Genomic DNA, 17,403 nt, shown 5'->3' with positions numbered 1-17,403 from the left:
CACTTGACCATCACAATCCCCCTAGGGCAGATGTTGTTCCCTCAAAAGATGAGGGCGCTGAGGTTCAGATAGGTTTGTCATCCATCAAACCCAGCTCTTACATTTCCCCACAATCTCCCTTTGACCTTGCTAATTCCTAACATTGCCCCCTCATTGGTGAATACTCTTGCTAAGACCAGATAGCGGAACTAAGGAGCATATCGTTTGTTCATCAGAGACAGAATGTAGTGAGTGGGGACTTCATGCTATTGTATTTAATGAATATCATATAGTTTTATCACTACAGGCAGGCAGTTTATTATTACATATAAAATTTTTAAATCTCACATATTTTAACTTGAGATTAAATCATATTTTTTTGGAACAAAGTTAATCTGATAGATATCATTTAAATGACTTCTCAAAACAATATACTCTTTGCCCCAATTGCCAATGACATGTTTAACATGATGCCAATTTTAAACTTACAAAAAAATGTGAAGATCATCTTGAAAGCTTTATTATTCTTTCATTTGAATAACATTATCTTTTTTTTTAAGAATAACGTGTTTACTTGAATTACCTCAAAATGTTTTTATTTAATATTTTATAGCAATAAGAAAAGGGAAACTGGCAAGTCTCACAAGTACTTATAATTTCCACTAATACAACTAACTCTCAAAAATGGAGAAAAACTAATAACTAATATTTATTTCAACCAACTAATAACTAATATTTATTTCAACAGAGCAAATGTTTAAAAGCCTAAAATTTAATGATGATATTATCTCTCAGCAAATACAGGAGAAACAGAGGTGGGCTTTATTCCAACATTTGGACCTTGTTATCTGAACCTTTATGGAAGCCCCAGAGAATACACAGGATTCCCAGACCCCTATGATGAGCTAAATACTGGGAAGGTTGGTTTCTCAATTAAGGTTTGTTATTAATGAACACTGTTAATGAGATTCCTTCTTGTAATGGTTGTAATTAAGTCTCATATTTAGGGGGCCTCCCCCCATACACACACACAGACCTACCACATGAGGATAGACATCTCATGCTCATGTCTTAGAATGCAAGAGTAGAAAAGGATTCTGGAGGTCTGCTTTGGTAATTGTCAGTATATTGCATGGCTATTCCCTATTCTTAGGACAGATGTTAAGAATCAGTGCTGCATTTCTTTGCTAATCAGCAAATGTGTTGCCTCAGAATTCTGTTCAACACCATGTTCTAAGAATTTACCAAATGATTGGAGGTGACATGCCTGGTCCAACCTCTTTGCTGTCTCTGGCCTGATCCAACTTCTTTATTTTGAAGGCGAGGACATGGAGTTCCAGATATGATAAGTGATCTTTCTATTACATTAGAAGCCAAAGTAATATCTTTAAGTTAGTTCCCCAAACCCAGAAAGGGACAAAGATGGAAAGAAAAAAGCCCTCGAAGGAGGAGGGTAGAGATTTCTCTTCCTCTCAGAAGATTCTCTTGCCAACAGAGTCAAGCATAGTGGATATCTGATATCCATCCTCACACTCAGCTGCACAAAACATCTTCTTTCTTTACTTTCTCACTACTCCGGGACTTGCCCTGGTTGCCAACATGGCAGCCTTCCTATTCTGTGAAGAGGAAAAAAATTACTGTAGGTAAATGTAGAGCTGCTTTGCTGAAGTGCGGTGAGGGAGACTGTGAGTTTCTTCTACTGCCACTCCCTCCACCTCATCATGGCTAAGATCTCTTTCAGCCCGGCTCCCCTGTCTCTCTCTGGATTGCCACCAGAAGTCTTGTTTCTTTTTTTAGATAACAAAGATTTAAATCCTGCTCAGAGAGTTACTGATTCATTTTGGAAATTAGGGCTGTGGAAGGAGAAACTTTTTGTAATTGGATTAACCAGAGTAGAGAGACTATTCTTTCTGCTGTTGTTCATGCCTGGAGGAATAATCCTGTGTTGTTGCCTTTCAGGGAGAAGGAGTTGCCTACAGAGGTAGAATCTTGGTTGAACTGTGCACTCTTCTTGAAAAGACACCACCAGAGAAAAGGCTTCAGTCCATTTCCAGTGATGACCTGCTGGTTGTTGAGGTAAGTGTTGGAGTGTGGATAATGCTTAGTACAGAGAAGGGTGTTGTAGAGGATTGGTGGTGGGATAGCTAGTACCGGTCTATCTGAACAAATGGGCCTGAAGGGGACATCCAGGAACTGAAGGTGGAGTCATAGCAAGTGCCCTTCAATGCCCTCTTGATTTGTCTACAACAGCCCAATGGAGGTGATGAGATTTGTTTTATCACCAGTTGTCAGTCATATTTAGTAAGCAGACCAATATGACAAGTTGGGCAATTTTCTTTGACATACAGTCTCCTTGAACCTAATAGGTAATGATGCTATCCCAAATAATGCATTCATTTAAGCTGTAACCAATCAAAAAATTTCCTGGCCTACCTTCTACATCTGCTCTATAAGAGCCTTTCCCTTTGCACCTGCCAGTGGTCTGGTTTGTTGCTGTGTTTAATGGGTACATAGTTTTAGTTTTCTAAATGGAAAAGAGTTCTATGGATAGATAGGGGATAATTTTAGCACAAAATTGTGAGTGTTTAATGTCACTGAAATGTACATTTAAAAATAGCTCAGATGAATGAATTTTACATTGTGTGTTTTACCAAACAAAAAAATTTCAAAACAGTTATCTGAGTACTTCTCTAAATGAATGACCACATTCTTGCATCATACAAGCCAGAAGACCCAGCCATGATTGTGATTCATTTTATAGAATAAAGGTAATGGTATAGATGAATTAGGAAAGAAAGAAAAATCAGTTGGTAGATACCCTACAGGGATCAAGTAATTTTTATTTGCTTCGTAGTGGTGAAAGATATCACTACTGCTTAAATTGTGGCATACAAATTGGTAGCAAGGTAGAAATGGGGAAGAAATCAAATACAACACTGAAAAGTCATCATATGTTCAAGTTTAATAGTCATGTAGTCTCCAACTCTCAAATTGAAGGACTACAGAGCTGGAAATTCTAAACTTGAGAGGCTTTTGAGCTAAACTTGCTATGATGAGAAATTTGTCATGCAATTTGAATACTGGCATTTGTGTGTCTCACAAGTTCACCAATGGAACACGTAGCTAATATGGCTGCACTATAGTAACCACTGATGTTCTCACCCCCACGCTAAGCCACTGTATACAGAGACTGGGTATCTACATGGATCCAGAACAAATTCTAGATGTGGATAGTATTAAATAATCAAATACAGCAAATTAAACCATTGCATGGCTCAGTTTGACTGAAGTTTGCCCAGATAAGTAGGGATGTGATCCATAAAGGAGAGAAGCAATCTGAACAGGATCTGGGACAGGATGTGGATTCAAGAGACTTTTGATGCACACTTAAAGGAAAACTTCAAGGACTCCTGGTCATTTCTGCTAGGCCCGTGGTTGGCAAACGGTGGCTCGTGAGCCACATGTGGCTCTTTGGCCTTTTGAGTGTGGCTCTTCCACCAAATACCACGGCCTGGGCGAGTCTATTTTGAAGAAGTGGCGTTAGAAGAAGTTTAAGTTTAAAAAATTTGGCTCTCAAAAGAAATTTCAATCGTTGTACTATTGATATTTGGCTCTGTTGACTAAAGAGTTTGCCGACCACTGTGCTAGGCTGATAGATACTCAATGTGATTATTCATTATTGGCCCTATGTTCCACTCCCTCACACACACACTCAGTAAAACAAAACAAAAGAAAGAAAGAAGGAAACAATGTTTGATTTCTATTTCAGAAAAAAAAGTTCATTTCATTTATTTTTTAATTTTTTTTATTGATTTTAAGAGAGAGGGATAAAGAGATAGAAATATTAATGGGGGAGAAACATCACTGATTGGCTGCCTCCTGCTCATCCCCTACTGGGGATCGAGCCCCAAACCTGGCATGTGTGAACTGTGATCTGGCTCATGGGTCGATGCTCAATTGCTGAGTCAATTGCTGGACTAATTTCACTTTTTTTAAAATTTGACATTAAAAGTTTTTATTGTCTCTGATTAGAAAACTAGTACTTAAACAATTCAAACAATTAAAATGTATGTTAGAAAGTAAAGTTAACCATAAAGTTCCCCAGCATACCTGTTAACAATTTGATTTATATTATTCCAGACTTTCTTCATGCATATGCCAATATTAAAATGTATATTTAATGGGTTCACTTTTAAATACCCTTTTACCATGATTGCACATGTCAATCTATGTAAATATTTTATGAACTTTTATTCATTTATATGGAGGCAACATTTGTTTATCCAAACACCTATTAATAGATATTTATATGGTTTTCATTTTTATCTCTATTTCAATCGGTGCAGCAATGAACATTCTATATATGCCTTCTTTTATGAGTACAAGGGAAACTGCTAGATTCAAGGACATTCTTCACTGGCCTTTAACTCAACACTAATTATTAGGTTCCAAATTATATTTTATAGAAATCTACATGTAAATTAGAGCAAGAGCCATTTCACTGAGCCTTATGTCTGCTCATACTTTATAGAAATACCAGCGAAGGCGAAAGTACAGCCTGTCTGCTGTGTTCCATTCGGCCACCATGTTGCAAGATGTTGGCGAGGCCATTCAGTTTGAAGTCAGCATTGGGAACTATGGCAACAAGTTTGACTCAACCTGTAAGCCTTTGGCATCAACCACTCAGTACAGCCGTGCCATATTTGATGGTAAGACTGACGTTCTCTCCCATGCGCATGCAGAGTGGGTGCACCACAGGACAAGAAGCATGCAGTGTGTTCTCCGTCTGGCAGCCGTTACCTCCAGTAGATGCTTAATGGGAAGGAAAAGGTTGAATGGGGAGGAGAGGTGGCTGGAGTTCAGGCTCCTGTAAGACTAGTCAAACCAAAGAAGCTGGAGCCCTGTGCTGAGCCCCTTTACCTCATCCCATGCCCAGATTTTACACTGGCTTCGTTTTGTAAAGTCACAAGTTGGCCACTTGTTGATCACTGAGCTCCCTGAAACATCTCCTGCTTATTTTCACCTGCCGGCTCCCAGTCTCTCTTAGATTGAGTAGTTGAAGTGGGACTCTTGCTCGGAGCCTGGAAAATCAAGCTTCTGGTCTTTGCTCGCTCACTCACCAGCCCTATGACCTTAGCCACATCACTGAATTTAGTTTCTTCATCTTCTTCAGGGATGCTGTGCGGATTAAGTAGCTCTACTTACACAAAGATGGATGAGAAACAGTCCCTGCTTTTAAGGCACTTACATTCTAGTATATAAAATAAATCATAATAAGAAGGCAGAGTGTGAGAATGTCCTAATAAAGATATTGATATCTAATAAAGTGATTTAAGAACAGAGAGAAATGAGGGAGAAATTCTGATCAAATGTTCCAACAATCATATAGTTTTTACCTAATTTTTGAAGAAGCAACGTTAAAATATAAAATGTGCTAGAAACTTGACTAATAATTCTAAGTAATACCATCGCTTCTTGGCCTTTTGGCTAAGATCAAGTGTAGTATCTGTTCTTATCAGTTTAATTCTAAGTAATACCAAACCCGATATATCTAGCTAAGTCTTTTTAAAAACACAAAGTTCTTTTTGGTTGCCCCACTTCTAACAAAAATATTCATTTTGAAGAGCAGTTTTCAGGGACAAACACATTCAGTCTAATCACCTGTGCTCTCTATAGTGTCTGCTACTGTGTTATGTAATCATCTCTGATGTTCAGGTACATGACCCCAAACCACTAAAAATCCTAAAGATTGCTATGTTTGGTTTACTAGGGCATTTTAGAGAATTTTTCAAAACAGACTGAGTAAATAAGAACTTTTTGTCTATCCCTCAGTTGCTTAATTGAATAAAATTAAAGAATCCTACTACCTAGATCATTTCCAAAGCAAACAACTAAACAATATCGCAGTTTGCACATCTCTCTCTTTTTTTTTTTTTTTAATTGATTTTTTACAGAGAGGAAGGGAGAGAGATAGAAAGTTAGAAACATCGATGAGAGAGAAACATCGATCAGCTGCGTCTTGCATACCCCACACTGGGGATGTGCCCACAACCAAAGTACATGCCCTTGACCTGAATAGAACGTGGGACCCTTCAGTCTGCAGGCTGACGCTCTATCCACTAAGCCAAACCAGTTTTGGCTGCACATCTCTTTAATAAGCATGCTGTTTAAGTGTACAATGTCACTGATTCTCAATGTTCTATACCAGGGAACTACTATTATTACCTGCCTTGGGCCCACACAAAGCCAGTTGTTACTCTGACTTCATATTGGGAGGATATTAGTCATCGCCTGGATGCAGTCAACACTCTCTTAGTCATGGCAGAACGGCTGGTAAGTTTATCTCTTCTACATTTTCATTTCATGAGACAGAATTAGGTATTAGTAAAGATACAGGCTAGGCCACTCTAACTCAAGGCCTCAACATAGAGTGCTAAGCAAGATAAAAGCTGTTTTTTTAGTTACAGTTGAGGTAGGTGATCCAAGGCTGGTATGGAGGTTCATGGTGTTGGGGACCCAGGCTCTTTCCCTCTTGTTGCTCTACCATCACTAAGGAGATGTCATTTGTTTTTGTGGAAGAGCCAGCTCACTGTTAACACCTACCCTCCAGGCTGAGGAAGGAAAAAAGAGGGAGAGAAGATGACACAGTCTTTCCTTTGAAGGAAAAGACCCAGCAGTCACACAGTTGATTTATATCCACTTTCCACTGACCGGAACCCAGTCACATGATCACATCTTGCTGCAAGGGAGTTGGGAAATGCACTCTCATATCTGAGCTAGCATATGGCCAGATAAAACTGTCCTTATTGTGGGATAGGGAGAACGGATATTGAAGGTGAGGAGGCAAAACTCACATTTGTATGTGAATATGGTGTAGAGAATGGTTCATTCCAATAGAAATATGCAATCCTTAGAGTTTTGCAGTTAAAGTAGTAAAAATCTCTACTGTGGGAAGAAGTGGGATCAAAGGAACCAGAGCCTGACATTCTCCACTCTGGCTGTAGACCAGAGGAAACTTCCTTGTTTGGAGGTTGGGGGTTCACTGTGATAAAAGCTGCATAATTGTAGTATCTGTAATTACACACCTAGTTGACATTGATGAGGAGAAAAGGAACATGGTTGAGATAAAGGTACTAGCCTTCCCTATTTCTATATTTACAACTCCCTTCTCCAGCAGTGAGAAACTTGATTTTCATTATTCTCAATATAGTTACTCATTTATTTAATCCTAAAATCCAAAGATAAACCAAATGGAAAAAAAAACTAATTAGAGTTTGATATGTTTATGATTTTTTCTTTCCTTTAAACAGAAGATATATAGTGAAGATATTGTGTTGCAAAGTTACTTTGGTTAGCTCAGTATAGTTATGTTATTCATCTGAAATATAATTCAGGTTCATTTGTTCCTGTTTAATATTCTATTTTAAGGTTCCTTCCCCTATCTTTGTTGGTTTTATTTTATTGCTATTTGAGTACATAATATATTTACATGGTATTGTTGACATAAGAAACATCCAAACCTGTAAGAATTTTTGAGTTTGTTTGAACCAAACTGATGACAATCGCTAAGAAGCAAAATATTAATGGATTGAGAAAATGTTCCAGAGAATGGTAGCTTTGCACCTTATTTTATACATACGATAAAAGGAGGAGACATAAATAGGGTTACATGAAATTCGTTGGTGGTAGATTAAGGGGGCAGGAGAAAGCAAAGTGGGGAAATCTCTGGGATTTGGATAAAAAGTAAAATGGAAAGATGCTTCTTTCACATTGGTGAGTACAAGATAGTTAACAATAGCATTTACAGCACTAAGAGATGGCATGAAGCAAAGAAGATAATAGTGAGGGGTTCTGTGGTCTCCTGCCCTGGTGGGAGATTGTACCCTGAGGAGTCTGGGAAAAAGGGATTACTCTGACATTCCAAATGTCTGATAGAGTAGATACAAAAAGGCAATAGCTAAGGTAAACATTGACTTTTTTCAAGGAAGATACCAGCCTAGGACATGACAATCCACCATGACTTGCTTTTAGTTAGAAAGTTTTCATTTCAGAGCATCCTATGTATTTACTCTAGGTCTCTGAATTTGTAAGACCGGCTCACTACACAGGCCTCCCCTGAGCTTGTCAGGTTTAGTATGTGGCCCCTTTTTTGTCCAGTTTTAAGGGTCCAAAGCCATATGAAAAGGTCATCCTAGTACTTAAGCATATCACTGTTGACTGCATTTTAGAAGAAAAATAAATAGTGCTAGGCTATGGTGAGCATTATAAAAAGCAAAACAATGAACAAACAAACAAAAAAAATCCCGTTTTTCTGTTAGGTCTTTTGTGTATTTTTTAAATTAAAATTAAAGTTAAACCCCACTGCGTATACGTAATGACATAATGCACAATTACCAACTATTTTCTCTCTTTCCCAGCAATCAAACATAGAGGCTCTAAAATCAGGGATACAGGGTAAAATTCCTGCAAACCAGTTGGCAGAAATATGGTTGAAGCTGATTGATGAAGTTATAGAAGACACAAGGTAAATTGATTTTGTGTATCTCAGAATTTCCAGACATGCTTCCCTCTCTTAAACTATAGGACTAAAAGAGCCTCTAGAATTACCCTTAATGTTCGTCGGAAAAATAAATTTCAACTAGTCAGGATTCTCAAAAGGCGGGTCCTGGGAGGAGTCTGAATCACCACAGGAAAAGCTCCACTTTCGGATTTGGTGCCAATTCTAAAGCAGCCCTGAAGGCTGAGAGAGGCTGAGGGAGGCTGAGGGAGCCTGAGAGAGACTGAGGGAGGCTGAGGGAGGCTGGGGCCTGACTCCAGGAAGCACAGCCCAGCTCAGCCTCAGGCGAGGAATGTGGGAGGGATCAGGGCTGTGCCTCTGCCTCCCACCAATCTCCCAGCCCCTAGAGAGAGTGGGATCTGGGGACAGAGCATCAATTTTGCCATTCAGAACATCGTTTGTAATTTCAACACATTTTCCAGAAACAACTCTTTTACGTGCTCATTTACTGGTTGCCTAGTGAACACTCTGGCCCTGCCTCCTTTAGGTAAAGTCAGTAACTTTGACGGGAGCCAGATAACCTTTCATAACTGTGACTTGAGGAAACAGCTCAGACCTCAGGGTATTTGGAAATCAAAGGGGGAAGTGACTCATTCCAAACTCGTTTTAAATATTGGCTAATAAAGCAGTGGACTGGGAAGTTCCAAAAGAAAAGCATATTGAAAGTTTTCATAAGCAGCAGGAACCAGTCATCTTTTCCCTCCTCCCACCCCCAAACTCCAGTGCTCTAAGTCTCCCTGTCTTCTTGTGCCTTCTAGTGGTGTAACCAGGTAATTGACATGCAGCTAAGATCCAAGAACTGGTGGGTACTGGTTTATATTCAGAGAATTTTAATCTGGGTCCAAGAGATAATTTCTTCCAGTCTTCTTACTTTATAGATGAGAAAACAGCGGCCCAAGGAGGTGAAATGATGCATCTGATACCGAGTTGGGTTTATAAGTGCAACTCTTCTTGCTACGTGTTTCACACAATTAGTATCTATTTATTGCAAGTCTCACATGTGACTTTTGAGCTAGCAGCTTCTGTATTTATTTATGCATCAAAGAATCATTCCAGGGACTTAACCCTTCCAATGCATTGCCATAATTACTAATGCAACTACACAAATATTTTATTATGCTTTTCCTGTCAAAAATGCGAATGTGTAAGGTTTGCTGAGTGAAACACAGAAATATCTATGTTCACTATTCTTCAAGAATTTCTTTTTGAAGAATTAAATGCATGTGAACTATTCCTTGAAGATTTAAATTGGAATCGTTGAAACTTTATGTAACAGGAAATTGATGTTTATGGGAAGTCATGGTTGGATTTCCTTCATTTAAGAAGCTGGGTGAAATTTAAATCAATGGAAATTCCAGGTAGAGACAATGTGAATAGAACTTCCTGGAATCGGTGACAGCTTTACCCTGGGTCCCCGCCAGCTGCCGTGTCTAGAGGGAAGCTCTGGCAGAAGATGACCTTTATGACCCCAGCTCAGCTATTCTTGACTTCTCATTTTTGAATGAGAGCTTGGCCTACACAAGCGGTTCTTAACCTCTTGAGAGCTCCTGGGCCCCTTTGAATACCTGATGAGATGAAGATGATGATGGCAACATTATTTAGACTTAATTTGTATCAGGCATTGCTCTCAATGCTCTCCATATATTAATTCATTTACTTCCCACACAATCCTAAAAGGTAGATACCCCCCCCCCCCACACACACACATTTGGAGATAGGAAGATAAGAGATCACAGAGCTTGTAAATGATGGAGCCAAGATTTATACCTAGGTAGCCTGCTCCAAAGCCCTTGTTCTTCCTCATTATAGTACACTGCATGCCAACACAAATGTACACTTTTCTTTATAGGTTCCAGGGATTCACACACTTCCTCAGGCTCACCCACAGGTGACGCAGGGGTGTATGGACCCTAGTTAAGAACCTGATGGCTAAATGGTCTCTACTCTCCCTTCTCCTTCATTTTGTGGTTCTATACAATGATATAGGAAAGAAAGGCCATTTCTCCAAACTGCTGCTGTGTTTCCATCTTCTTTCCAGTGATTCTATGGGCCTTGAGTTAAATCCAAGGAATCGCTTTGAAATTTAATCCCCCTGTATTTTTCGTGAGAGTGAGGAGAGACTTAACTGGAACATCTGATCTACCAATGCCATATACAATCTATTCAGCTAAAAGTCATTTTCTCATGCAGTTTGGAAAACGGTGTGATTTGAAAGATGAAAACCAAATATAAATGACTTCGACAGTTCTGAAGCCTAAAAAGCTATTCTGCAAACTCTGTTTTGTGTTGTTGTTGTTGTTGTTGTTTAGCTACACGTTGCCTCCAGTGGAAGGAAACCCTAATGTCACAATGCTGGACACTCAGATCCAAAAGCTGCGGTCCAGGTCTCTCTCCCAGATTCAGGAGGCAGCTGTGAAGATGAGGTCTGAGGCCATAGACGTGGAGTCCACAGTGGGGGAAATTGAGGAGTGGCTTTATAAACTAATGCAACTGACTGAAGAGGTAAAACTTTTATTTTTTTTAATATATTTTATTGATTTTTCACAGAGTGGAAGAGAGACGGATAGAGAGTTAGAAACATCGATGAGAGAGAATCATCGATCAGCTGCCTCTTGCACACCCCCTACTGGGGATGTGCCCGCAATCAAGGTACATGCCCTTGCCGGGAATCAAACCCGGACTTTTCAGTCCGCAGGCCGAAGCTCTATCCACTGAGCCAAACCGGTCCCGGCTGAAGAGGTAAAACTTTTAAACAGCACAAATGTCACTTTATATGGGAGAAGGATCCTATGGAATGGCATAGGATAGAGATGGTGGTAGGGAAACCTGGTGCATTGCCTTGGATTTTGGCCAGATCTGATGGATGATGAAAATCAAGGAGTTGCTGGCCAAGATGCTAATGGATAAAGAGATGGACATCATTGAAGTCAGGGCAGAAGAATTTTGAGTTGGTGGTCCTGGGAAGGTCTTCAGAATGAACAAATCATTATCATAATCACAGAACAGAGAGTATTTCAAGTAGAGTGATAAAGTAGCAGATAAGGAGCAAATGCCTCCTTGGGTTAGAATTGGGAAGACTTGACTTTGAATCTGGATCTACCATGTGTAAACTTGGGCAAAGTATCCAAACTCTCTAAGCCTCAGTTTCCTTTCATGTATAATGGAGGTAAATATAGTTACTCACTTCACAGCACTGTTTCATAAAGACTAAAGAGGATGATGAGTGTCAAGGGCTTACCACAGTGGCAGGGCATGCAGCAAGGGCTGGACAAATTCTGTGGACTGAAAGAGCAAGGAACAGAGGACCCCTCCTACTGACCTTCACAGGTGGGGCAGGGGACTAATGTATTTGTAAATAGAAACACATTTGAAAATACACATGTGATTATGGGTAATTTTTATTTTCTACTGTTTATACTTCAGTGCTTTCAAATTTTCTATAGTGAACTTGTATTACCTTTATAATTAAAAAAAGTGGTTTTTAAAAACTAAATGAGTATTTCATATTGGAAAATATATGGAATTTGTAACCCTTGACTACTGTTGGCGGCTTTCTTCATATGACGGGCGAGATAAGAGGCGTATTTCCTAAAACGCCTGTGGGAGCCCAGCGAGCAGGTGGGGCTTTGGGCAGGTGAAGCCCCCTCTGCTTCCTGCGATGCTCTTTGGCCATCCACAGCCTCCCCCAGCCCTGTGGGCTCCCAGTGTGGCCCTAAAAGATGTGAGACTCGGGAATGTGGGCCAGACAACCCCTGGCCACAGTGTTTCTTTGCCAAGAGGAACCCTGCAGGTCCAGCCTGCCAGTCCATGTGCATTATGCTAGCTTTGCTTCTTTTCCCACCCACCCACGTGACCAGCCTCAGAACAGCGTGCCTGACATTATCATCTGGATGATCCGGGGAGAGAAAAGACTGGCCTATGCACGCATTCCCGCGCATCAGGTTTTGTACTCCACCAGAGGGGAGAATGCATCTGGGAAGTACTGTGGGAAGATCCAAACCATCTTTCTGAAGGTATGGCCTCATCACTGTGTAAAGTGAAATCCTTAAATGCAAAGCCCATATTCCCGAGAAAGGGCTGCTTTACAGTTTGCCAGTCATTGCGTGGCTAGGGCACCGGTGATCGATTCCAGCCCATCTTGGCCCCTTCCTCTGGGTGGGTAATCCCCAGAGAGTGGTCCAAGTTTTGTTGGCGTTCAATCAAGGACTCTGGAGAGGACTTTGAGGCATTGATGTTCACATGGCATTGTGAATGCTTTGCTTTCTGGCATGAATTTTTCCACTGATTTCTAAAGCCTCATGCAAACCAGTGCCTTTCTCCCCTTCCTTTCCAGGGAGTTGTTTGGGAGTAGAAAAAAAGTATATATTGTATGGAATCTGTTCCCTAACTAAATGTGTTCTCAAATTGAAAATTTGGGAGAATTATTACTTTAGGGCAGGGGTTCTGGGCATTTTTTAGAGTCATGGACTCCTTTAAATATTTCATAAAAGCTGCTGGCCCTCTCCTCTAGAATAATTAACATCTCACGTTCATCCAGTATTTTGCATATGATTCAGAACCCATAATCCCCGGAGTGAGGGCTCTGGGTTACGACCTGCTCAGTGTGTGCATATGGAGAACCAAAGGAGGCCCTGGGACCGGCAGACAGAGACGGGAATCGTTCTCAGTCGCATGTTTGACATTCCTCTCCATGGACTGAACCCAATGAGTTCTTTGGATTTTCGGGGGAGGATTAAAGAGGAAGAAGAGGGGGGAAAAATTTTAAAAAAAGGGGGGGCGGTGTTCTCTTAAAACAAGGAGGAATCTGCTAACTTTTAATAAATGGGCTCATTGCTCTTTAGGGTGAAAATAGAACTGGAGTGATTATTTTCTCTCAAGTACCTCTTGGCGGGATAAATATTACTTAAGATAGAAGCACAATTATAATTGACCTCAGCAGTGGGCGGAAGCATACTGATTAATAAATAAATTTCACAGCGGGGGAGAGAGGAAGCCGAGTGCTTTTCTCTATGTTGGATTTTAGAACTCGGTGGATACACAGCGAAATGCTTTTAAGGGAATGTTTTATATACTTATTGATTTTGTTAATACTCATTATCCAGTTTAGGGAATTATATAATTCACTGGGGTTCTTCTTGATCTTGGGACTCCTTTCCACAAAAAGAATAATTTTACAAAAATTGTTGAAGACCCCCAGAGAACTTCTGCTCCTGTGGGTTGTGACTATTAATATTTACCGTTATATACATTAAAAGTGAGCCATTTCAAAGTATTTATTAATTCATTTAAAAAGAATAATAATGGCCCTATTACATTTTAACACAAGTTGCATGTTTTTATCCAATATAACTGTACTTTCTTTAAAAATCAGAGAGCAACATGATACTGTTTACATGTTTTGAAATATTTTAACTGCGAAAACATAACATTTCCGGTGTGAGCAATGGTTGGATGTTTGGCCTGCTTTTGGCTTCATGATAATGTCACAGCCCATGCTGTGCCCCCTCCCCGCCAATGTACCATGTCTTTGTGCATCTCACAGTACCCACAGGAGAAAAACAATGGGCCAAAGGTGCCTGTGGAGTTGCGAGTGAACATCTGGCTGGGCCTAAGTGCTGTTGAGAAGAAGTTCAATAGCTTCGCCGAGGGAGCATTCACTGTCTACGCTGAAATGGTACATTTCACGTCATCACTCTCTTTTCCTCTTTGTGGGGGTAGCTTTGCTTTCATCCTTAGGGGAAACACACATATTTGAAACCACCAACCTCATCATTACTGCCTAAAATGCCAGCCAAGGGACCCGAGCCTGAGGGAACAGGGAAAGATTGACTTGAGGTTTCATTGTCATCACGGGGACACAGACCGAGTGGTTCACACAAAGACAAACCAGAAGTGAGGGCACTGGACAGTGCAGACCCCGAGAAGCCTGCCTGGGTCAGGAGCCTGTAAACCACAGGAGACTCCCTTCTCGCTGAGGGGAAGCCTCAGGGGGGGTTGCCTGAGACCAAAGGAAATGCTGCCCGAGTGCTTACAAAAACAGAGATCATTTGTAAAACCTTCGCTGAGTTAAAAATCGACTTTTGCTTATTAAAAGTCTCATTACAATGAAACCAATGAAAATAATTTTCACAAACTGGACAGCTAAACACAGAGTTATTTGGATTTGTTCTTTATATACTATTTTAAACTCAGCGTGCTTTTTGAGGTGAATTTATTATATGTATTCAGTGGGTTTCTTTTGATAATTTTCAGATGAACTCCCCTTGTCTGCAGATGGGCCTCCATACTCAAATAAATGGGGAGGTTACCTTCTTTCCAACTAGTTTATAAATGTTCCTGCTGCCCGACACTCTGCCTGACAACTGGTTCTAGATTGTGGTTCTTATCTGCTTGCTGGGCAAGAAACCCATGGCTATTTTATTCATTTAGCAGCACCTGACACATAAATATTTCCTGGATGAATAAATAAATCCATGATAGCAGACTTCCACCCAAATTCTCCAACCATCCATCCGGCCGGCCGGCCGGCCGGCCATCCATCCATCCATCTATCCATCCACCCATCTACCATTCCACATCTATCCAAGTTTTTAGGGAGTAGTGTCTTTATCCCAGGCACAGAGGCAGGTGATGTAGAAGCCAAGCCCCGTCCTCAAGGATCTCATCATCTATTGCAGTGATTATATAACAGGGTGTCTTGTTAAACATGCTGCTGCCAGAGCCATTTCAGGGATTCTTATTCTGTTGCTGAGTGAGGGATTAGCGCTAGAGGTGATCCCAATGTGGGTAGATGAGGGGTATCAGGGAACACGTTATTTGAGAAACAAACACATGGGAGACACACAGAGTCCTTACAGCGCAGGCTTGGAAGTGCAATTGGAAATAGACAGAGGGTGTGCTGGCGGTCACAGGGGAGGCCCTGCGTGGTGGATGCTGATGTCCAGTCAGATGGGTAATGGAAGTGGAAGTTCATCAGGGCACTCATAGGAGAGGCTTGCTTCTGCCGTCCTCTAGCATTTCTTGGCTTCCACCTACCTTCCAGCTCTGCGGCGGGAGCTAAGCCTGGAGAAGCTAGCACTGAGCAAGGATCGATCAGTCTAGGGCTCCCTTTCATCCTTTCCCATTTCCAGATCCTTCCCTGCCTAGAGGGAACTGGAGTTTCAATTCCCATGAAGAGATAATCCACCCATTTCACTTGTTTTGTGTGACTCCAGTTTCTCCAGGTTCTAACAGCCTGGGAGTACCAGTAGAGGCACACTTATAACAATAATGGAAATATTGCTGGATCTTTCCTTCCTGTGCTAATGCCAGACCTCAGTTCTCTACAAAAACCCTCCCCACCCTAGACTTCTGGAAGTCTCTGAGGTGCTTCACCTGTGCTAACGATTCTTACCAAACTGCTAGTTAAAGGCCACAGCCTTAGAGCCACGTGAAGCCCTCATCTCTATTGCTGCTGATGCCCTCTTGTCCGTGCCAAGCTTCTACCTTGGATTTCACTAGAGCCATGCTGGCTTCCTAGCAGAAGTGGTTTGAATGTCTTGTTCCTTCTTCCTGTGTCCTTGTCACTTGGAAACCAAAGGAACTGTGCACATGCCCCCAAGTCTGACAGCCCCTGTGACAACAGGTCCCCCATTTTCTTCCTCACGTTCAGCTCCTCTCAGGGCTCAGAGCCAATATCTGAGACCGGCACTATGTGTCCTTGAACCCGATGTCCCCATCAGGCCCCTACTCAAGCTTCTTCCCTCCTCCTTTAGCCAAAAACTCCTTTATCACTTACGCCAATCATCTTCTCAATGAGCTCATCAGCAGACAAATGTAACTTTTTTTTTTTTTTTCTGGATTCAAACAGGGACACTCACTCTAGCAAATATCAGTCCTTTATGATAGTTGACATAATAAAGGGCAGATTATTATAGATTATATATTTTAGATTATAGATATTTATATATATATTATAAATTCTAACGTAGAAAGAAGTGCTCTGTAAACCGGAGTCTGCCATTGCCACTGAACCTGCTTCCAAAAAAGTCTCGGTCTACCCACCAGTGGGCATGAAGGCTCAGGATTTTTAGATACCATCAAGGCTAGGTGCTAAACAACCTTCGTGTTTCAGGCAAGTTCTTTGTGGATTCCCTGTAGCATCAGTTATAATATTCTTTCTATGGGGAAATGTGCCCCAACTTCTAGGCAGTAGGTTTTCCAATAAACTTAGAAGCCTGCATATTCATAAGCTGAGGACTTTTGATAGGTATCTAAAAGATTAGGTTCAGAGAACAATATGGAGCCATTCAAAATAATAATAGAAACAATTAGCACGATATACCATTCTTCACAAACCACTTTCCCAGTCATTTACACATTTGAGCTTTATAAGATGTATAGTATTAGATTATCCCAGGTTTACATTTGGGAACACTGAGTCTTGGGTTTATCCTAAATTGCATAATCATTAACAGCCCAAGTTTGGCTCATACCTTCTGAGCTTTTTCACTTTCTATTACTGGTTAGCTTAAGTCTTGGATGGGCTTAAACATTTATGGGCTGGTTCTATTTCTTGCTCTCTGATGGTGTTTCTCCATTTTTTCTTTTTTTTTTAATAGTATGAAAACCAAGCTCTTATGTTTGGAAAATGGGGCACTTCTGGATTAGTGGGTCGCCATAAATTTTCTGATGTCACAGGAAAAATAAAACTCAAGAGGGAGTTCTTCCTGCCTCCAAAGGGCTGGGAGTGGGAAGGAAGCTGGACAGTTGATCCTGAAAGAAGGTAAGTTTCTGATAAAAATGATGTCAATGAAGCTTTTCCCCTAGAAATTGGTTAATGAATCTTCCCCGTCATTTTTATAACATTTATGTAACACCCAATGAGT

At 40.8% G+C, this 17,403-nt stretch overlaps 1 protein-coding gene and 1 pseudogene across 5 annotated transcripts in view; both read left to right on the top strand.

Annotated features, from left to right (window-relative positions):
* MYOF (myoferlin) overlaps positions 1-17,403 on the top strand; it is a 127,029-nt gene that overhangs the window by 61,164 nt on the left and 48,462 nt on the right. For all 5 annotated transcript variants that reach the window (XM_036438570.2, XM_036438567.2, XM_036438572.2 and 2 more), the window contains 9 exons: positions 775-899; positions 1,939-2,055; positions 4,511-4,688; positions 6,188-6,312; positions 8,397-8,503; positions 10,846-11,038; positions 12,394-12,549; positions 14,079-14,210; positions 17,137-17,300. In XM_036438570.2, coding sequence (XP_036294463.1) covers positions 775-899; positions 1,939-2,055; positions 4,511-4,688; positions 6,188-6,312; positions 8,397-8,503; positions 10,846-11,038; positions 12,394-12,549; positions 14,079-14,210; positions 17,137-17,300 — 1,297 coding nt within the window. The remainder of the gene's footprint in view (positions 1-774; positions 900-1,938; positions 2,056-4,510; positions 4,689-6,187; positions 6,313-8,396; positions 8,504-10,845; positions 11,039-12,393; positions 12,550-14,078; positions 14,211-17,136; positions 17,301-17,403) is intronic.
* Positions 5,447-5,582, top strand: LOC118719630 (annotated as a pseudogene).

Source organism: Pipistrellus kuhlii, unplaced genomic scaffold (assembly GCF_014108245.1).
Source record: "Pipistrellus kuhlii isolate mPipKuh1 unplaced genomic scaffold, mPipKuh1.p scaffold_m20_p_15, whole genome shotgun sequence".
NCBI classification, from domain to species: domain Eukaryota; kingdom Metazoa; phylum Chordata; class Mammalia; order Chiroptera; family Vespertilionidae; genus Pipistrellus; species Pipistrellus kuhlii.
The sequence above is the reverse complement of the archived record's forward strand: the minus strand, read 5'-3'. Positions and strand labels throughout refer to the sequence as shown.